The sequence below is a fragment of the Populus nigra genome, chromosome 7 (assembly GCF_951802175.1).
Source record: "Populus nigra chromosome 7, ddPopNigr1.1, whole genome shotgun sequence".
NCBI lineage: Eukaryota > Viridiplantae > Streptophyta > Magnoliopsida > Malpighiales > Salicaceae > Populus > Populus nigra.
Window position 1 is genome coordinate 5954002 of NC_084858.1, and position 23673 is coordinate 5977674.

At 32.6% G+C, this 23673-nt stretch overlaps 1 protein-coding gene across 1 annotated transcript; it reads left to right on the forward strand.

The window, feature by feature from the left end:
* The first annotated feature begins 9822 nt into the window (after positions 1 to 9822).
* LOC133699798 (zinc finger CCCH domain-containing protein 19-like) lies at positions 9823 to 21790 on the forward strand. The gene is made up of 10 exons (XM_062123266.1): positions 9823 to 11295; positions 11426 to 11505; positions 13565 to 13752; positions 15104 to 16019; positions 16116 to 16243; positions 16603 to 16662; positions 16737 to 16787; positions 17971 to 18041; positions 19048 to 19202; positions 19311 to 21790. The coding sequence occupies exons 1-10, from the start codon at positions 9944 to 9946 to the stop codon at positions 21386 to 21388; spliced, it is 5079 nt and encodes a 1692-aa protein (XP_061979250.1). The 5' UTR covers positions 9823 to 9943; the 3' UTR covers positions 21389 to 21790.
* The last annotated feature ends 1883 nt before the right edge of the window (positions 21791 to 23673 follow it).

Genomic DNA, 23673 nt, shown 5'->3' on the forward strand with positions numbered 1-23673 from the left:
AATTATTAGTAACCATGAGGGCAGGGGCGGAGCTAGGATTATTTGTTAGGGGTGGCAAAAAATAATACAATAAGATATAATATTTGTTTTAATTTATTGTACATGAGTTGTAAAAAAAAACATGCATGATTTAATTTTATTCAAATAACTTATTACAAACATATAATAACATTTGTATAAGGTAAAAGGTTTGGAGCAATACCAAATTGAGTCAAAGCAATGAAGTTAATTTCATTTTCATGATGTATCCATCAATTTAATATTGTTTAATGGAAATTGAAAAAAAAAGCAAAAATATCTTTGTAATAAAAAATATATTTTAAACATAATAAAAGTGATAATGCTGCCATATATTAGAACTAGCAAATTTGAAAAAAAAAGCAAAAATAATGAAATTATTAAAAAAATCTCATCAAATTCTTAATAAATATCTCAAAACAAAATAAAAATATATTTTAAATTTGAGTTATGGATACCCAATTACCTTGTTTTGTTTAATGAAAGATAAATTAATTAGTACTTTGCTTCAATCTTTCCGTATAAAAATTATGTCTATGATTTGTATCTTTATTCATGTTTTTGTTTTTGACCAGCTGCGTTGAAAGCATTTCTATTAGGGTTGTAGCCTGTAGGGAGAGAAAAGGCAGCAAAACACATGGATAACTTTATTTTTTTTTTCTTTCCACGTAGGCACCATTTAATCAAGGCAAAGTCTTTCCACGTAGACACCTCTTTAAAAAATATTACAGCACCTCACATTTAATTACAAAATAAAAAAAATATATCTTGCAGGGGCCCAGGCCCCTACTTGCCCCCCTTTCATTCCGTCCCTGCATGAGGGGTTATCGAATTAATGACAATTAAATGGATTGCTGAAATTATTGATATCGATAAAGGGTTACCAAATGAATGACAATCAAATGGATTGTCTAGATTATTGATAACTTGTGGGGTTATGCAATTCTAGGTAACTTACTGGTTTGATGGATAATCGAGAGGGGTTACTGGAGTAGTGGCATTAATTGAATCACCATATGCATTGTTTGTAATTGTAGAAATTAATAATATTAGTAGGCTGAATATATTGGAGATAATTAGGAGAAATTATAGATATTAATTTACTTGATACTGAATATTGAAATTTTATTTAATGAATTAAATATTTAATTACAAGTTTCTCATAATCCCAACCAGAGTAGCAACAATTAATATACCATCTTATTATATAATTATTGTAAACGTTATGTTCAAATCTTTTGATTGTATAATTAGAAATATTAGTGTAGTAATTGAAAACATATAATGCTATATTATTATTTTGGGGGTTGTATTTAATTGTAAAAAATTATATACTATTAATTAATATAGGACTATGATACATGTAATGTTTATATTATTATTTTGAGGCTTGAAATTTAATCTTGATTTATATTATATTGTGTAGAGTTACTATTTTATATGTATTATATGTATTAATATTAGGAATTAGTTATATTTCAATTTATGTTTGAAATGTATCATTGAATTGTTAAGATAATGGAAAATGATGGTGAAGTTAAATGGGACATGATTATGATGATTGGATCAGAATTAAGGATGAATAATTTGACAAGAAAGAAAGAAGTGAAAAGATCAACAACTTGGTATATCAATTTATAAGGAAACTTTGTTGAAATTTTAATTGAATTAGAATTGACATTTATATGTAATAATAATAATAATAATAAAATAATAATAACAATTTCCTTGAAATATGTGCAAATTATATATATATATATATAAATATTGAATAATAAAATTATGCAATGATGTTACATATTGGAATAATAAATTGATGAAATTGCTCGTTGTTCAAAAAACTTTTAAACTATATATTGAAGGCAAATTGATCTTTTCATCATGATACAATTGCAATAACCTAAACTTGCAATGCATTTTTTCACCTTTCACAATTGTCGTGTACTTATTAAATGGGGTAATTTATTTCTAGAGCCATATTGGTAATCTCAAACTCATCCTCTATCATTTTCTTCATCAAGTATTATGACACATACAAAATTGTAAGGTTGCAACTTTTTCTTGATTTCATATATATAAATTTGCTTACAAACTTTTGTCTAACATTACAAGTTACTGTTCAATGTAAAAAGTAAGATATTTTGATACCACTCTATCAAAGTTTAAGTATTTTGAGAGAAGGTGTTTCTAAAAACATATAGGATCACAAAATCAATAATCGTACTATTATAGTTACTAATATTTACCAAATCAAACAATCAAACATTCACATCTTAAACGCATCTATAAGCACATCAATTCCATGATAACTTTTTGATTTAATACATTCTCTTCAGTAATTTACGGACTCTCATTTATAAAATATTCAAAATTACTCATTATTCATTGTTCAACTAATTTCGAGTTCATTATCCTTTATTATACTCATAAATCGTACTTTAGTTTAATTATAGGTTCATCAATATAATTTTTTTCAATCCTGAACATCTATTATACCAAGTATGGTCCATTCATATAGTTATCCATCATAATTATTCATTTTACCCATTTATGACACATTCATATTTTTTTCTATAATAAATATTCCTCATACCCAATCATATCACATTCATTTATTTTTCCTCATAAATATTCTTTATGTCCATTCATGGCATATTCAAACACACACACCCCTCTTATGTCCATTCTTAGCATATTCTTATAAATTTTCCTCCCTTAAACATTCCTTACACATTCATATATATTTTTCTCCATATATTTCTTATGCTCATTCATGGCACATCTATATTTATCCATTTAAAATATTTCTTAAGCTATATCATATTCCTATATTGTTCTAACGTAAATATTCCTTATATTACACCATGTTTTGTCATTGCAGTCCATTTAATATTTTCTCATTTTACACTCTGTTGTTGTAGTCCATTTAATCTTTATATCACATATTATATTATATTATTACAATCCATTTAATACACACAATATTACATTCCACCATTACAGTCCATTTAATAATTTATCATACTACACTTTGTTGTTACAGTCTATTTAATCTTTAGACATTATATTCCACCAACATGGTCCATTTAATACACATTATATTAAATTTCACCGTTGCGGTCCATGTAATATTTTCTCATATTACATTCCATTGTTGTGGTCCATGTAATATTTTCTTATATTACAATCCGTTGTTGTAGTCCATTTAATCTTCACACATTATATTCCATCATTACGATCCATTTAATACACACAATATTAAATTTTATTGTTGCAGTCCATTTAATCTTGACTCATTATATTCTACCAATATGATCTATTTAATTTGCATAATATTTAATTCCTGCCATAAAAAAACCATACTTTTATTCATATCATTTTCCCTTGCCTTATAGACATATAATATTATTATTTAACATTTATTTCCCGCTCCATAAGCATAATTTGCACGATATTTATTCTAACAATAGACCATGTCTAAACGGCTGGCTCTATTTAATTTTATTTTCCCCATTCATATGATCATTTTATTTTCATGTAGCAATCCAAATCATTAGTGCGTACATCAAATCATGTCATCCTACTTAAAAAGCATAATAAATATATAGACCAGTCGCAAATGCTTAACACTTATAATAACTTAACCTGAAGGTATAATATTCATATAATCACCATGAAGGCATATTAGTCATATAATCTGCCTCGAAGACACAATTTTCATATAGCCTGTCTCGAAGACATAATATTCATATAACCTGCCTGAAGGCATAATATTCATATATTTCACCCTACAGGCGTAATATTCATATAACTTGCCTCGAAGGTGTAATATTCATACATATAACCTGCCCCAAAGGCATAATATATCAAATATTCATAAAATCATCTTGAAGGTGTAATATTCATATTTCCTGCTCCAAAGGCGGTATATTCATATAACCCACCTTGAAAACGTAATATTCATATAATATACTATCTTGCTTCATAGAAAGTATTCACATAATATATTTTACTGCCTTGTAGACAATATTTTTTCATGATACACATTTGTACAACATATATATAATTTCTATTGCATTATAACTTTACAAAAGCAATTTAAACAATTTATGAGGCAAGGGGGCAACTCTTACCTTGAACTCATGTTATACATGCTTTTCAGAAGTTAGGTCTCACTCGAAACTCTTCTCCTACATTCCAATAAAACATCCCAAATTAGCACTCAAACCTTTCACCACATTTACTAATTTACATAATCAAATATTTTTGTAAGCAAGTTCATGGATATAATATTTTTTTATCACTGGAATTCATTTTCATTATCCCATGTCTTTATTATAACAATTAACATCTTAACGTTTTGTTATTCATTTTTGCCAACAAATTTTAATGTCCCAATGACTTAGTTTTTTATCAGCAAGTTTCAATCTCTAACATTTTATTAAACTCAAGGTAACCATTGACTTTTAAACTATCTTATACTTGGTATTTGAACATACTCAATCCTCTTAGACACATTAATGATCACTTACACATTCAAAATAACTGCTATAAACACCACATATAACCCAAATAAGGAAATTATCATCACATCATACACAAGATAATTCCAACATACCATCAACAAGTTTAACATTAAAAACAATGCAAATTAATCAAATTATCATGATTAACTTCTTAAAGTTTCTAAAATTCTCTAAACTAACAATTTGGCAAATTTGAACAACATTCACAATTTGTTATAATTTTCTTAACACAAACTCAAACATATTTCTTCCAATCATGGAGCAAAATATACATTTCATTTAACAATTTCAACACCAAGGTATTCAAACCTCATTTCTACACTTTCTAAACATATATCACAACATGTCAAGTATTCATTAAAACAAGAAATCTACTTCATTTACAATTTATAAGGCTTTCACATTACACCATAAGTATTATCATAAATTCATTCAAACTTAAAATCCACAATTTTCCCCGAAACACACATATCACATGAAATTCACATATCTAACCAAGAATCTTTCTTAAACACATACTTATATCAAACCCTTATTCCATATCATGTTTCTCACACATACACATTAAATTAACATAAATTTTCACAATATTTTATTTGATTTTTCCAAAACACTCCCAAAATAATTTCATACATCCTAACTCAACTTCATAACTACTTTTGCCATTCTCACCCTTTCATTTCATCCATAAAACATATAATTTTTTCAGTCTTCTTAATTTTTTTTTTCAAGTATGCTAATTTCTGTACTATAAATAGCAAAACACCACACACAATCCAATTCAACAAGTTCTTATACAACTTAAACAAATTTCTAAACTTCCATACATGTAATTCACACACCTAAACAAAACTCTGTCTTACTAACAATATCTTAGACTTTCATATTCCTTCATAAACATTCAATATCAAAATTTAACAAGTTTCCATCTTTCTTTTTTTAATTTCTCTACAACACAAATCCAACATAAAAATCAGACATCCTACCAAAACACCATACACACACACCAAATCAAAATTTAACTATCATTAATACCATAAATTACATTGATTTCAAGTCAAAGTACACAATTCATAACAATCTTTTTTTTTCCCTAATTAGTTTCACGAACCCTAAATTTAAGAATCTGGCACTTTTCTATTCTTCCACCATTAAACCAATTAAATAAGAAAATACATAGGGAGAACACCATGCCAATAAATTTTAAACTCAATTTAATAAGTTCTTCACCATATCTCCAAGGGTTTTGCTTCTCCTCTTCCCAAAACCCAAACTTTCCTTTCATTTTGAACACTTTTCCTCTCTAACTTCTCTCCTCCTAACCCACTTTTCTTTGGTGTTTCTTTATTGGATGAGTCTCCCTAAAAAAATCACCCTCACACACTCTTTAACCCATGATTTTGAAAGAATAAGAACCCATCGTCAAGAGAAAGTGAGAAAAAAATATCCAACTCTCCTTTCTTTAAAGAGCTCCTGGCTAGAACAGTAAAGGAAAGAAGGATTTGCCCAAAATTATGATAATGTCATTGATGAGTGATCCATATGCTATTTTGTTTTTGTATTTTTTTCAACTATCATCACTCTCACAAGACCTTCTTAAACTCCAATTATCTTGTAATTATAAAACAATATGTCATAAGACTCATCATAAAATTTTAGCCCGATTCAACAGTAAAATTAAGTATTATGCTTGATATCATAAAACTAGTCAATAGATAATTTAATGTCAAAAATCTGAATTCACTTACTATTTTATTTACTTAAATCATCATGATTTTTAAACTATTTCATTGAGGGAACCCATTCATAATCATTGTAAAAATTCCTTAAGAATTTTCACCACTTCAAGTCAAAATTATGCGATTGTAAGTGAGGCTTATATTAGTGATCAAAGTTTTTTGCATGTAAAAGTCATACATTATTTTTATTTAGAATTCCATTATATTATTATTATTATTATTATTATTATTATTATTATTATTATTATTATTATCATCTCAATTTATAAAATTTTTTCCTTTGCATAATTATTTTATCATATTAGGAAAGTTACACGATTCGTCACTAGGCTGATATTTCGCATATCAATTTAATACTTTATCTCATTTGAAATCTAAATCAATTCACTTGGAATTTTCTTCCCAAATCGCAATAATTTCCCTCATTGTTTATCATTTTCAATTAAGAATCACCCTATTTAACATCAATTTACTGATTTTTAAGTTGAGGGTTTACAACAATTATCTTTAACAATTTATACAGGGCTAGGTTACTAATTTCATTTTCTTACTAAATAAAATTAATTATTTATTCCCATAATAAAAATACAGTGCCTTTCAACCTAGAGTGTTATGGTATTTTTATTTTTTTAAATAGTGAAATTACTATATTGCTTTTAAGGACAAAATCAATATTACTCTCTCTTAAGGTCTTTTTTTTTCATTTTACATTGTTTTTATTGTTATTGTGAAGTTTACTCAGAGAAATTATTGTAATTGATTATATAATATTTGTTATTAAAAAAACATGTTGACATGTGTTTAGCATGCATCAACAAGTGGACAACTTTCGAGCCCTTCAAGCGGCGCATTTAGAGTCATCTAATCACCAAACATGTTTGAAAGATCTCAACACCCCTTTTATGACGAGGTGACACATGTCACAAACACATTTATGGTTTGGCATCAACATCCATTTGTTTCTCTCTCCTCCTCAAATTTAGTGTCAATCCTTTTGATTAATTAAACTAGCCCCTACAATTAATTTTTCCTTCACATTTGCTTCCTACCCTTTTGATTTATATTTTTTTACTTTTGAATGATGTATAAAATTAAAAATGTTTCATTTATTAATCTTTAAAATTTAGTTTTCATTCTTTTGATTGTCATTTGTTTTTATTTGAGATATTTTTTTAGATTTTTTTACAACTTTATCCTCTTTGAGTTTTTTTTCTGTCAAATTTGATCATCATTTTTTTATTGTTATTTTTTTCCTTTTACATGTTTTTTAGATTTATACTGGTTATTTGACATGCGCTTTGCCACAGGTCAGATAATTGTTTTTAACAAAAAAAAATATGAAAGCTTTTTAAATGTATTTTTTTAAAAAAGATTCTAATTATAAATAAAAAAGTCTATGCATGCATTTAATTAAAATACATCAAGAACCATCCATGCCAATAAATGCAAAAAACAGAGTGTTAACGTGTCTTTTCAACTCGTCTCGTTGCACGTTGAATAATATTTTTTAACGCAAAAGAATTAATATGTAGGTGTTATTAGCATGTTTGTTTACATTGAGTAAAAAATATAACCATGAATAAAAAAGTCGATGATTACATATAATAAAATATAGTAAATATCATATGCATCAATAAAAATATGTAAGATTTCAAGCTAATTTTTAACGTAGCAAAAGAATGGAATAATGTTGCAATTGTTATAGTGAAACACCATTTACTTAATCTTTGTATAATAATTTTACAAAGAAAGTGTATAATAATAATAATTTTTTTTATTTACAAAAGATAAAGATAAAAACAAAAGAAAGTATAAATAGGTCAAGTGTGGAGTGATAAATATTCAAAGTGTAAAAAATAGAAAATAATATTTGTTTTCCAAAAAAAAGTGCAACAGAAAAAAGAAGGAAAAACTAAGAAAATATTTTTTAAAAAATAAAGATAAGAAGAAAAAATGGTGATAAGTAAGCCAAGTCTAAAATAATAATATTGCCAAGTATAAAGAGAAAAACATATAAGAAAAACTTATTTTCTAAAAACAATACATGGAAATTACAATTTTATCACTGCTACAGTAAAAACAATTGAAAAAAATTTACAATTATGCCATTTCTACATGAAAACACCATTTCTTTTATGTACTAGTTATTTGACTCACACTTCTTTGTAGGTCAGATAATTGTTTTTGGCATAAATAAATAAATATACAAGCTTCTCAAATGTTTTTTTTCAATTCTAATTATAAATCAAAAGGCCCATGCATGCATTTAATTAAATACATCGAGAACCGTTTGTGCTAATAAATGCAAAAAATAAAGTGTTAACGTATCTATTTAACTCGTCTCGTTGTTCGTCGAATTTTTTTTTCTAATGCAAAAGAATTAATGTTTATGTGTTTTTAGCGTGTTTTCTGACATCAAGTAAAAAATATAACAATGAATCAAAAAGTCGACACTTATATATAATAAAATACAATAAATATCATATGTGCTAATAAAAACATGTGAGATCTCAAACTAATTTTTAACGTAGTTAGAAGATTGGAACAATGTAGCAATTACTATAGTGAAACACCGTTTCCTTAGTTTTTGTATAATAATTTTTCAAAAATAAAGTGTAAGGAAAAAAAATTACAAAATAATAAAGATAAGAATAAAAAGAATGGTATAAATAGATTAAGTGTAGAGTGGTAAATATTCAAAGTGTAAAACATAAAAATAATATTTTTATAATAAAATGTAAAGAAAAAAAATAAAAACAAAAAAAAATTACAAAAAAATGAAGATAAAAAAATGGTAATAAATTGAACAAGTGTAAAATGATAAAAATACCAAGTATAAAGAGAAAAAAAATATAAAGAAAACTTGTTTTCTTAAAAAAGAAAAGGCTAAAAATTATAATTTTATCACAACTACTTTTCCGTTACAGTAAAACAAATTTAGCAAAATTTACAATTATGTCATTTCTACATGAAAACATCATTTTCTTTTAGTATATGTATATTTTTTCATGATTTTATTATTTAAAATTAAATTAGTTAAGAATTAAGTTTTTTTTAATTAAATCTGGATACAAGATTTAATTATTTGTAATTTTTAGAGATTAGATTAAATTTAAAAGGTTCGTCTGGTTTTACAACATAGCGCCGACCATAAATATAATTAGAGTGTATTTTTGCGGTAAAAAATACTTTTGAAAATTTATGAAAAGAATTTTTCTTCAATTTTTTTATCATTTCAATGTGCTAATATCAAAAATAAATTTAAAAAAATAAAAAATTATTATAATATATTTTTAAATAAAAAATATTTTAAAAAACAACTACTATAAAATAAAATAAAAAAATTCTAAATAATTATTTACACAACACGGTGTCCAACGGAAGAAACAACTACAGTTCTGCGCACTTGCTCATTATGGATGTGCTTTGACCCCAAAATCACCTAACAAGATAAGGCCCATTTATATTAGGGGTAGATGCGGTATTTTGAAGTTGCCTTCAATTCCAAACGCAATTTATGTCCTGCGCGAATTCTTCTCTCTCAAATTTGTTATTTACTCTGTGTATACATTTTAGGAAAAAACGACACGAATTTCACCTAAAAACTCAAAACCCTAATTGTTTTTAGGGTTTCTCAATTTTTTTTTCAATCTCTCCCAAATGGAAACCGAAGAAGAAGAGAATTCAATAAACCCTTCCAGAAGTTCTATTGAACTCGAAAACGAATCTAATTTAACAACCACAATAACAACTACTACAACAACAACAGACACGGAGTCTGTGGCCGAGTTGAACGAGTCGAACGCGTCTCAACTCCGTATTACTGATACCGATTTACTACAACAACAATCACAACCGCCACAATCTCAAACACAAACAACAGTTGTCGATATGAGCGATGCTCGGGATTTTGTTGTAGGCGACTCTGGATCGGTTTCTCCTCAACATTTGGTGATCGAGGGACGCGAAGGCGAGGAGGTCGCGGAGGCTACAGAGGGGAGTGGAGAGATTGAGGCACCGCGAGAGGTAGTTGAGAAAGAAGTGGAAAATAGAGATTTGGTTGCTAAAGAGGAGAAGAATGAGGATGTGAGCGGATATGCGAATGCTGGAAACAATGAAATGGAGACCGAAACAGAGGGCGTTGCTGACGTGGCAGCGGAATTAGAGACCGAGACATCGAGTCAGGAAGTAGAGGCAATGGAAGAGGAGGTAGCTGAAGTGAAAGAGGAATTGACAGAGGATGAGAATACTGAGAATATGGAGAATGCGGATGTAGTGGAGGAGAAAAAAGAGGGTGCGGACGTGGAGATGGATAGTGTGGTGAAGGAAACTAAAACTGTGAGGGTGAAGGAAGAAGAAGAGAGAGTGGATAATACGGAAATATATGGAAATATAGCTGAAATGGAGGCGGTGGAGCAGAGGGAAATAACTGACGTTGTGGAGGAAGGGAAAGTGGAGAAGACAGAAGTTGTTGCTGATGTTGCAAGGGAAACGGAGGATGTGGAGCGGGTTGGAATGACTGAGATTGTGGAGGAAGAGAAGGCGGAGAAGATAGAAGTTAATGAGGAAAAGCAGTCAGCATTGCAGGTTGAAATGACAGACATTGCAGAGGAAATGGGAGAGGATGAGAAAAATGAAATGACAGACATTGCAGAGGAAATTAAGGTGGCAGGGCAATTAGAAACAACTGATGTTGCAGGAGGGACAGAGCAGGCTATTAACGAGGAAGGGGAAGCTATGGAGACAAAAATGATTGACGTGGCAGAGGAAGGTGATAAGGAAGAGGATACAGAAATGGAAATGGCAGAGAAAGGGAATGAAGGAGATGATATGGCAGATGAAGCTGAAGGAGCGGGGGAGGGAGTTGAAGAAGGGGGTAGAAGTGGTGGTGGGAAGAGGAAGCGGGGAAAGAATGCTAAAACTCCCTCTAGAGCAACATCAAAGAAAAAGATGGAGGAGGATGTCTGTTTCATTTGTTTTGATGGAGGTGAACTTGTGCTGTGTGATCGCAGGTAAAAATAATGAACTAACTGTTGAAGCATTGCTCTGTGTTTTGTAATTCTAGTTCTATGCTCATTATTGTGTTAGGTGTTATTATTGTTTTTTTTTTTTTATGGTTTTAATAAATAATTGCTTGTACAGGGGTTGCTCTAAGGCTTATCATCCTTCTTGTGTTAATCGAGATGAGGCTTTCTTTCGGGCAAAAGGTCGATGGAATTGTGGTAAGTTGTTTGTCTTTTTTAAAACTTTTCCTTGCTGTTACCAGTCATTTTGCTAGGTTTTATTTGATGGAGCTTATTTGGATTTGGTTATTCATTATTTGTTACTGTGTTGTGTTTAATATTTTTGTTTCTGCTGATCAGGAGTATTATGATGTTGCTTTTGGCTCTTTTCACTTGTGATTTGCTTTCATATATTTTTAGATGACTGCAAGAGGTGAAAGTAAATTTTGTCATGGAAAAAGCAAGAATTACTTAGTGTGGGCAGTGTTTCTTTTTGCAAAGGATAGTCCAAATTTCCTCACAGCACTTGGAAAGAAGAAAGCCACTTGTAGTGTCTAGTTTAAAGGAAACCAAACTACTCAAACCATAGTTATCATAATCCTGGCATTTTTTTTCATCTCTCTTTTAATTGAAATTGCTTTCAAGTATTTAAGTTGTTATTTTTTCTTTTCTTTGCAAAAAAGTTTGATGTACACAACAGCAAAGTTTGTCACAGAAGATTTGTGTGAAGGGACAGAAGTTCTTGCCCATCACATTATTTAAGTTTTGCAAACTCACCCGGTTGGGTTGTTGTGCATCATTTGACATGTTACATTTTCTTGAATGTTTAGGGCGTGTGAATTGTTGAAAAACCAAACTAATTGCTGGTATTTGCAATGTTTGGGTTTGATTAGGCAAAGTGTGGTGAGTGGAAAGTGAAAACAAAAATCAACGATTCAATTACATGGCCAATAAAATATCTGAGATCTCCAGGACAATTGTTAGCACTAACACCGATGCGGTGATTCCATTGCTCTGTAAACATGTTTCTGTGAAGGACTATATTATACATGTTCTCGGCTCTGTCCTTTTGGCCTCTTTATACAATTTTGGGTCAGTTTTCAAGTAACCATAGAAGCTAAGAGCAACATATTCTGTTTTTTTTACTAGAGAGTATATTCTTTTTAAAATGGTTGAGAGGGAATAAATTTTATCGTGCAAAAATGGTTTGCATTCTTTCAAATCATTTTATTTATGGAAAATTGTAAGCAAAAAGAACGTTAGTTGATTGTTCACTTGTGGCAGTCAACATATTTAAGGGCTTGGATATGATTTTTTTTTTAAACTATTATTTGTTCACAGTAGCTTGTTTGTAGAACTAAGGAAAAATATTAGAATTCTACTAGCATGAGAAAAAATTGTTAAGGGTCTTGTCATTCATGTAAAGGAAACTTTAAAAGAAGGGGGGAGTTTGAGGTGAGGATTCAAACCAATTTGTTATACTTATAGGGTATGGCAGCTGGAGTATTGTATCATTTCGAGCTGCAAGATTCCTGAGTGCATTTTATCAAGGACCCTTTTTCCTGCAAGTGCATAGATGCCCTTTGTCTGATTTCTGATTTCTGATCCTTGCTTCTTGAACTTGACAAGTGGTAGTTGTTGTATTTAGCAGAACAGCCATGTAAAACACAAGATACTTGACTTCTTTGCAGCTTCTTGTTCAGTGAGATTATCAATTTCAAGAGATGTTGAATGTACTAAGCGTAGTGTTCTGGGCAGAACACCGGGGTTTGATATGCGGAGAACACACTTTTAGAGACTCTTAGTTCATCTGAAAAGTACTTTCTATGGGAAAGAGAATTTGGAGATCTTGTTTTAGTATCTCAAAATTGCATTCTAGATCATTTCAGTTTGAAAGAATGTGAGGTAGTATTATAATACAGGGAAACAAAAATTCCCTCTTTGTAAATGGAATGGTAAATCACTTCCTTTGTTAGCATTAGTGACAATGATGGTTGACTGTTGTATGATGCTTTCATTGCATGGCAGATGTGGTAAGCACATTGAAACGTCTTTTTGTTTCTCTTGCATAAAATTTGTTGATGGCTCTTTCACATATGGCATTACTGGTAATTATTGTCATTTGATATGCAGATGTGAATACTTTTGGGAATCTATGATTTTTCTTTCAAGATCTGTTACCATCTATTCATTTGTTTTCATTGAATTCCTGCATATGAATTTATGTTAACTTTGGTCATTTGTTCTATCTAATATGAGAGTTTCTTTGTTGATTTAGGTTGGCATCTGTGTAGCAACTGTGTGAAGAATGCCTACTATATGTGCTATACGTGTACCTTTTCCTTGTGCAAGGGATGCATTAAAGATGCTGTCATATTATGTGTAAGAGGTAACAAGGGCTTCTGTGAGACATGCATGAAAACTATCATGTTGATTGAAAGGAATGAGCAAGGAAGCAAGGAAACGGTATGTCCAAACTAACTTATGTTATGTTTTTTTCCCTTTCTTTCTTTATTTCTTTCTTTCTTTCTAGTTAGCATCTAGCTATTAGCTCTACAATTTTGGTGTCATTTTGTGTTCGTCTTCGACTGTTTCCCTTATGCTCTCTTTGAATATCAACAGGCATGTGGATTAGCAAATATGCTGGCCATGGAAAATAAGTGCTAAATACGAAATCTTATCATTTGACAGTTGTACCTATAATGGCTAGTGCATATACAAAAAAAATAAAGATTTAAAAGCATCACTATTTTATTCCTGCATTATCTTTGTTCTGACTTTTTAAGCTCTCTTCTCTCATTTTCTTTTGGAGAGATTTAGGAAAAAGAGGTTTTTTTTTTAAAAAAATGTTCTTAATCTCACTCATTATATTTTGGAGGCGGTTTTTTCCTTTTGCATATCTTGCAGATGCATGTTATTATCTATTCATGCTTTTGCTTTATAGGGTACTGTTCCCCATTTTTTAGGGGAGCATCCCTGTTCAGCACACACATAATTGTATAGATGTTGCTGCGATCAGTTTTCTCCTCTGCCAATTGAGGAACTAATGCATCCTTTCCAGCCTCAACTAACTGTAAACAAGCTTCATTTCATCCTGAAGTTGGTGCTTCACAAATGTTTTTACCTTGCCTTACATTTTTAATGAGAGGGGAAAGATCAGTAATGTACCACTTTCGTATTCAGTTAGAAGGTAGAGTTTTTTTTTTTTTTTGCCTTATAAAAAGTACAGACAAATCTTTCATCATCTTAGGGTAAAGGAGATTGTGAATTCAATCCTTCCCTCCTTAAAACCCAATTTGGTGTTTTGGATTTTTTTAATAGGAGGGAATTGGGGGTTAAAGGAACTCTCACAACTCCAATACAGTGTCTCTTCAAGAATGTATCACTTAGGGAATTCCAACAATCTGTTATTCCTTAAGCGGTTCTAAAAGCAGATTGTCCATGGTCCAGAGGTTGGTCTGGACTGCCTTTCCTTTAAGAAGGTGCCTTTTTTTTTGTAGCAGAAAGAGGGAATATTTGATGCAAGTACAGGAGATCCTCTTGAGTAGCCTGTTATTGTAGGAAAGTCTTATATCTTGATATTAATCCATCAAATTGTCTTTTTTCCTTAGTAGTTAGCACTTAGCACTTTGCCTTTGAAATTTCATTTGCTGCATTTCTTTCCGTCCTCCTTAACTGCTCCTATCCAAACTTAGTGTTAGTTTTCCATCAATTTTTCTTGTTTTCTCTTACTTGGTTGTTGAAGTGTTTTCTTATTTTTTGTTTTATATATTCCTTTTAAGCTTTTCCGTGTGCCTATTCCTTTGTATTTTTGCAGGCTCAAGTAGATTTTGATGACAAAAGCAGCTGGGAGTATCTCTTCAAAGATTACTGGAATGATTTAAAAGAGAGGCTCTCTCTAACACCGGAAGAACTTGCTCAAGCAAAAAATCCATGGAAAGGTTCTGATTCACATACTGGAAAGCAGGAATTGGCTGATGAGCTTTATGATGTGCATAATGATGGAGGATCAGGATCAGACAGTTCTGCTGATGCAGAAGTCACCACCTCTAGAAGAAGGAAGCCTAAAAAACGGTTGAGGTCTCGTGCGAAGGAGAAGGATTCACCAGGCTCAGTATCATGGGCTGAAGGGGAATCAGCAGATGAAAGTGTTGAGTGGGCATCAAAGGAACTTTTGGAGTTTGTTATGCACATGAAGAATGGCGATAAATCTGCTTGTTCTCAATTTGATGTACAGGCTTTGCTGCTTGATTACATAAAAAGGAACAAACTTCGTGATCCTCGTCGCAAAAGTCAAATAATTTGTGATTCTAGGCTTGAGAATTTGTTTGGGAAACCACGCGTGGGGCATTTTGAAATGTTAAAGCTTCTTGAATCTCATTTTCTTTTGAAAGATGATTCGCAGGCAGATGATCTTCAAGGGAGTGTTGTTGACACTGAATCTAGTCAGTTGGAGGCTGATGGGAGCTCTGATGCTCTTATGAAGGCAAGTAAGGATAAGCGACGAAAATCACGTAAAAAGGGTGAGGGGAGAGGACTGCAATCTAATATTGACGACTATGCAGCCATTAATATGCACAATATCAATTTGATTTATTTGCGACGTAGTCTTCTGGAAGATCTAATTGAAGATACTGAAGCTTTTCATGATAAAGCTGTCGGATCCTTTGTGAGAATAAGAATATCCGGCAATGCTCAAAAGCAAGATTTATATCGGTTGGTCCAAGTTATAGGTGAATTTATAGATAACTATCCGCATTCTGCATGAATTTTGACCTGGGCCTGAAGAAATTGTTAAAAGATTTTAAAATCTTTATACATGTGTGCAGGTACAAGCAAAGCTGCTGAGCCATACAGAGTTGGCAAAAAGATGACTAGCTTTATGTTGGAAATATTAAATTTAAACAAGACAGAGCTTGTATCAATTGATATAATCTCAAATCAAGAATTCACAGAGGTGAGTAGTGTTAACACTTTTATTTCAGGCTATTTTTGCCCTTTTCTGTTAATATGGTTTCACTGCAAGGTGAATTTTCAGCAATCCCAGTTCGGAGTGAAAAATTGATGTGTGAATATGAGAGGAATTTTTTCTTTCTACACCTGCCAATGATAATTGAAGTCATAAACATGTTTCTTTAAAGTCATTATAACTGCCAGAGTCATTTTTTATGCTTGATGTTTGTTTTTGTTTTTTAATATGCAATGTTTGCTTTGAGCGGCTTTTTAATGAAATTTTGTCCTGTTTACATATCAGCAGTGATGCTTTTTGGTATATGAATATCTCCTCATTAAACTAGATCTTCTTATATTTTTTAGGATGAGTGCAAGCGTCTGCGCCAGAGCATAAAATGTGGACTTATCAATCGGTTGACTGTGGTAATGTACCTTTCTTTTTATTCATCTTTTTAGGTTACTGGATTCTGTCCTAAAAGGCTATTTGTTGCTTGTAGGGCGACATTCAGGAAAAGGCCATTGCAATCCAGGCAGTCAGAGTTCAGGATGTAAGTTTTCTTGATGTGATCTATTGTTGCAATGCTTCACTTTTTCACTATTGATCTTCCTTGACAAATTTGGAATATGATCAATTTCCATCATGAGTAATGTTGAACCAAAATGTAATGTTGACAGCACAAAAAAAAAATGATTGACAACCAAAAAATGGATGGTGCTAAGCTTCAAAGAAATGAATGATTAATTTGTCAACATATTCTGCCTTTATATGATAAATAAAATCCTTTCTAGTTGAAAGAGAGCTGAGTTGACCGAGACTATATGGGTCCAAACTTGACAGTGAAGGTAAATAATATCTGGTTAGCAAAAAATCGATAGAACATTTTCTTCTTTTTTTTTAAAAAAAAAACCCTGTAAGATGTGCATTTTTTGGCATCATGAAGCATCCTGTTTAAGGTTTGGAGGAATCAACAGTTATAATAAATCAACTTGTATAGCATGTAATTTTCACCTCATTTGGCTTGCATCCCAACTTAGAGTCAACTGGCTGGGAGCAATAGAAGAAGTTTTCTGTGGACAGGGGCCTCTCTCATCACAATCTTTTGATATTTTAACTACGAATAAGTGTGCCAGCCATATCAGTGATTGACCCCCCAATAAAATGCTACATTAAAGTACTAAATTACTTGGTATTGAATGTCTCCTAATCTCTGAGTCTGTTTTTCAAGCAAACTAGCAGACCTGGATTCTTTGATAGTATCTGTTTCCTTCTAAAATATGGAATCTCCCTTGGTGCTATATGATTTAAAACTTCTCGAATTCATTTTGTTCCAGATGTCCAGATGGAAATGGCATAGAAGATTATATAAATGAACTCAATTGGATGTGTGTTTGTGGTAATGCAAAATATTTTTGCCCACATGACAATCTATAACTTTTACCTGTATATCTGCTTTTCCCCAAATGAACACTGTTTTTTTCAGAGCAACTTTATTTTTTGAGGAGCATCTGCTCAACCCTTATAGTAGATGTTATTGAGATCTTTTTCTGTGAATTTACCTCTCATGTAGACTCAATTGTTTTGCTAAGCATCTTGAATATGTTTCTTTTACCCCATCATAACTGTGGCTTTGCTTATCGAATACTCTTTTCATTTGTTATGCTGTGGGTATGTGATAATTATGCAATGAAGTTTGTTTTCTATGGCGGTTAATGATCTTACTTCTGATGCAGTCCTTGGAGTCAGAGATTACACGTCTCAGTCATCTCCGTGATCGAGCTAGTGATATGGGACACAGAAAGGAATATCCTTTGCCTATGAAATTTTATTGGCAATTTTATCATTTTTCTGTTTTTTGCAGTCATTAACATTTTATGTCCTGTTTTACATTCTGAACATATGATGGAAGTTGTGAGTGTTCTCTGACTTCTGTAGCCTCATTCTGGATGCCTCAATAGCTGTTGAGTGGGAAATCTAATTCCATTTGTGATTCGGCTTAACAATCCTTAAGTCTTGCAAGCTGGTTGAGATAAAGGTGCTGCATGATATAAACTCTTAAATCCAAACTGAAAATGGATAGTTTACACGATCTGATAATCTTCTCTATTTTCAGTGTCACGATACTTAACCTGCGAGCTGCAATTCATTATATTTTTCTCTTTGGTTGGGTTGCGGGATTAAAATGTTTCTCACTTAAAATAAACAATATGTAAATGGACATCATGCTCAACCCTTTTCGCCTTGCCACTCCCCTTTCTTTCAAGGAAGAACCTGGTGATTATGTAAACAACAATTGCCATCTGCTGGATTTGGCCCTTTTCTCTTTTCAATATATTTCTTGAAGAAAGGAGATTGTGTGAGCTCTATTCATATGATAGTGACTAGTAGGTTTGTTAAGAGCTTCTATACGTGGTTGTTTTGTTGACAAAACCTGTAACGGTTTTGAATATTGCTCTAGATGCATAACACGTTATCAGTCCCTTTATCCACATCCTTGTGCAAAATATGCATTCATTTGCATGGAGCAAGCAAGCATTTAAGATGTACTTATAATTATATACAAATTGCTATTGATGATCTGATATGAAGTTTAAATGTTGTTTTGTGGTAGCTTATCCAGTTAAATAGCTCCTCTCTAAAGCAGGCTAGAAGGTCCTATTTCAATCTAGGATTTGATATAAGCATCCTCATCCAAGGAAAAGAAGAGAAACACTTTTCTTTATTCTATTATATCATGATCATTGGATTTTTTTCTATAGAAAATGGTTTCATTCCGTTGGATATTTAAGTAGTCCTTGACTTCTGTTCACGCTTAGAGAATGTGTAGAGAAGTTGCAGCTTCTAAAAACACCTGAGGAGCGGCAGCGTAGATTGGAAGAAATTCCAGAAATACATGCAGACCCAAATATGGATCCAAGTCATGAATCTGATGAAGATGAAGGCGAGACAGAAGATAAGAGACAAGGTCCTTTCTCTTTTTCTTGTGCATTTCAAACCTAATCTTCCAACTTATACTGACTATATTTACATCTTTTATTATTTCTTATTTATGAAATACATTTTGGTGTTGCAGAGAACTCTCTCAGACCGAGAGGTAGTGGCTTTAGTAGGAAAGGGAGGGAGCCAATTTCCCCCCGAAAAGGAGGTTTTACTTCAAATGATACCTGGGGTGGATCAAAAAGTTATTCAAGCACTAATCGGGAGCTAAGCAGAAACTTGTCTGATAAAGGTTTCTCAAGCAAAGGGGATGACATTGGAGGAGGTGGTGAGTCTGTGAATGAGAATTTCTGGGGTCAAGGAAGAGAAAAACAAACACAGCAGTCCCAGAGTACTAATTCTACGGTAATATCAGAATCTGTTCCTGGGATTGCCCTAGAGATTTCACCTTCAACTCCATCTACAGTGGTCACACAATCTGCTGCCAAAGTTAATGAAGCGGAAAAAATATGGCACTATCAGGATCCATCTGGAAAAATTCAAGGACCATTTTCGATGGTGCAGCTGCGGAAATGGAGTAATACTGGATATTTTCCTGTTGATTTGAGGATATGGAGAAATACTGGGGCGAAAGATGACTCCATACTTTTGACTGAAGCACTGTCTGGAAATTTCCAGAGAGACCCTCCAGCAGTGGACAATAGTTTCCTGAAGACTCAATTGGTTCAGAGTCCGCATCTACCATCGTCATTTACAGGGAATATAGCCCAAGCTGCTCCGGTTCCAGTTGAGGTCCCCAAGTACTCTGCGGATAGGTGGGATTCTGGGACAAACCTCCCTTCTCCAACTCCAGGCCAAACAACCCCAAGTTTGACAAAGGGGCAAGTGTTTGAAAGCCAATGGTCACCAACTCCTGCTCAACCAGTGGGTTCTGCCTTAGGAGCCAATCAATCCTCAGGAGGCAATGTAGAACTGCAAGGTGCTACTGTTATCTCAGGGACTCCATCAAAAATGTCTCATGGAGTGAGCCCGTTGCCCCAGTTAGAACCAGGCATGCTTTCAATTTCTTCAAATGGTCCTCAAATGCATTCTCAATCAATGTTGCCAGGTGAATCACCCAAGGTACAGGTCAATTCCCATATGCATTCAGTACTTGATCCCAGTGGAACTTCAGTTAACGCAACTGTTGATATGAGAAGTCTCCAGAACCTGGTTCAGCCGGGGACTAGTGGTAACTCTCTTGGGACACATGGATGGGGGGCAGGTTCAATTCCAAGGCCAGAAATGTATGCCTCAAATGCAGTAACTGGGGCTGGATCTCAAGCATGGGGAAGTACCCAATCCCAGAAGCCAGAGGCAAATAATCTGGTTTCAATGCCCTCACAGCCCAGTGCTTATAGTAACTGGGGCAATGCACAAACCTCTGTCCGGAACCCCTCTTCATCCTTGACCACAGGAAATCCAAGTGGGGTTTCCCCTGTGCCAAGCACGGGCACCAATCCTTGGAGAGCTCCTGTTCCAGGATCATCAAACATTCAACCTTCTGTTCCATCCAGCGGACCATGGGGCATGGGTATTACAGACAACCAAGGTGCTACTCCAAGGCAAGGGCCAGAAAACCAAAATACCAGTTGGGGACCAATTCCAGGAAATCAAAACATGGGCTGGGGAGTATCCGTACCTGCAAATTCAAATCAGGGGTGGGCTGTGCCTGGTCAGGTCCCATCAGTTGGAAATGTGAACCCTGGTTGGGGAGCTCCTGTCCAGGGACAAGCACCTGGAAATGCAAATCCTGCTTGGGGTGGTGCTCCTGTTCAGGGGCAAGCACCTGGAAATGCATTTTCAGGTTGGGGACCATCTGGTCAGGGGCCAGCACCAACAAATGCAAACACTGGTTGGGTGCCACCCAGTCAGGGGCCACCTCCTCCTCCGAATGCAAATACAAATTGGTCAGTGCCTACTGGGAATGCAGGTACATGGGGAAGTGATGCAAATCAAAATGGGGATAGAGATAGGTTTTCGAGCCAAAGGGATAGAGGTTCTCATGGTGGAGATTCTGGTTATGGTGGAGGCAAGCCATGGAATAGGCAGTCATCATTTAACAGAAGCAGAGACTCCCCCAGGCCTCCATTTAAAGGGCAGAGAATCTGCAAATACCACCATGAACATGGGCATTGCAAAAAAGGAGCTTCATGTGATTATATGCATAATTGAGAGCTTTAGGAATTTTGGGGCAGCATAGATTAGTTAATCCCTGTACAGTTATGTTCTTTGATAGAAGTTTGATGTTATAATAATCATCATCCATTGATGCTTTATACTTCTAAAAACCTCTTGCATCAGCTCGTTCATTTCCCATCTTGGATTTTCGTCTGCGTAGATGCTCGGCTGTTCACCTTTATGTCAACGGTTTATTTGACTAGTCGAGGCAGCTGCTTGGGATCAATTGTCCCGTTTCCATACGAGGCTAGTAGGACTCTTCTGATTTGATGCGTTTAGGTTGCTGATCGAGTGACAATTTTTGTTCCCTTTTCGTCTTGTGATTGATAAAGAGTTATAATTTATGTTTACAGCCTTTGTTTAAGCTATGGCTGACGATGAAAGGCCTTGAGATTATTACCTGATTTTTTATTTCTTCTCTCTTTATCTCAGTAACTGATCTGATCATATCAATGTGTTCACGGGATTCGCACTATCGAATTACGTGGTAAATCACATGACATGGGAAGCAAATCCACGTAAATGGATGTCCTTGGGTGGGTTGGCGTTGGAGGGTATAGTAGACATTTGGATGAAAAAATATATATTGGGTGCATGGTAGTCATTGTCAATTGATTTATTAAGTTTTCCGCAATTTATACCTTTTTTTTTAAATCCGGTTTATTTTTGTGTTTTAGAAATATATTTTAAAAAACTGATTTTTTTTATTTTTTTATTTCATATTAATATTTTATTTTTTATTTTCAAATCATTGATGTATTTAAAAAATACATTTAAAAAAACAATTATTAACATATTTTCAAACACATCGTTGATCGCTTTCAAATACATCCTGTAATCTATGGTTTAACCAAATGTTTAGCTAATCTTGGGTTCCAAAATAGGGCTTTCTTTCCACGTCCAAATTAATTCATTCACCTCTCTTTAGATTGGTAACGACATGAACAAAATCTCAATGATTTTTTTTTTTTTAATTATTTTATAAAAGTTTTGTTCCCTTTAATTTTATCATTCAATTCAAGTTGATAGTGTATTTTTTTTTTGTATCTATGTTTTCTCATTTGTTATCGTTGTCTTTTTTTTTTCTAATATGAGTCAAATAAAACCAATTTTTTTAGTTGGTCAAGACTAAAATACGCTTGCAACACTGAAATATTTCACTAAAAGAATAATATAAACCCGCAACATTACATGAGAATGGTAATTAGCCTATCAAAAATGTTAGAAGTGTGACCTCTACAAGTGATGGGCATGTAATGTGTGAGATTTTTTATTGGGTTTTCATGGTATCTATTGAACCTTAAAGCAATACATAATTGCTATTTTTATTCACTAGAATAGTTTAATTATTTTTTTGAGCTTCCAACAAAAAAAAATTATTAACTTCTGTTGATTTGGTAGTTTTCAAAGCATTTATCAGTCATTATCTAATTATTTAGGATAATTTTTTGTAGCCTTGCATTAGCACAATATAGAGAATATATCACCTTGGAAGTAAAATTTGTTTAAAGGTATAACAAGGTTAATTTTATCTTTATATATTTTTTTTAATAGTATAAAGACTTTTACACCCTTAAAAGCAAAAATAAAATAAAATAACAAACATGGTTATTTGTTTATTTTAATGTTAGTTTTTTTTGTAATTAAAAGGTTGACCGAGATTGATTTGGTCTTTTAACATATTTATGAACAATATAAATACATCTATGCCCTTGAAAGCAAAAAAAAAAAAAAAAACCCTTGCAACCAAGGGTATTGGCGCTTTTCAGGTTGGCTTTTTTGTAATTAACATGTTGGGTTAAGAGTGGTTTGGTCTTTTTAATAATTTAAATATTAATTAAAAAAAGTTCTCGGTGTGTCACGCACGAGCCAGCATGTGGACGACACCAACGCCTTTCGAGCGGCGTGTGTAGCGCCGTCCACTATCCAAACATCACCTTCCAGGACATCGTTAGAAGCATATTGTTATGGTCTTTTCAACGGCGGCGCACATGTGGTTGTCAGATCAGTGGTTGGACTATTATGAACTTTTATCTTCTCCCCCCTTTTTTTCTCTCTCTTCTCCTTGCGAAAGAATACATGTGTCATTTCATTTGGTTTTTGCATACAATTTGATCATTATTTTTTTTATTGCTATTTGGTTTGTTTTTATTCTTCTTTTTTATTAATTTCTTTCTTCAATTTGATCTCTTATTATTTTGTTTGATTTGATTTAAATTTTAAAGTTGATCCCTATTTTTTTTATTTATGTTTGTTTTTATCACTTTTCTAATTGAATT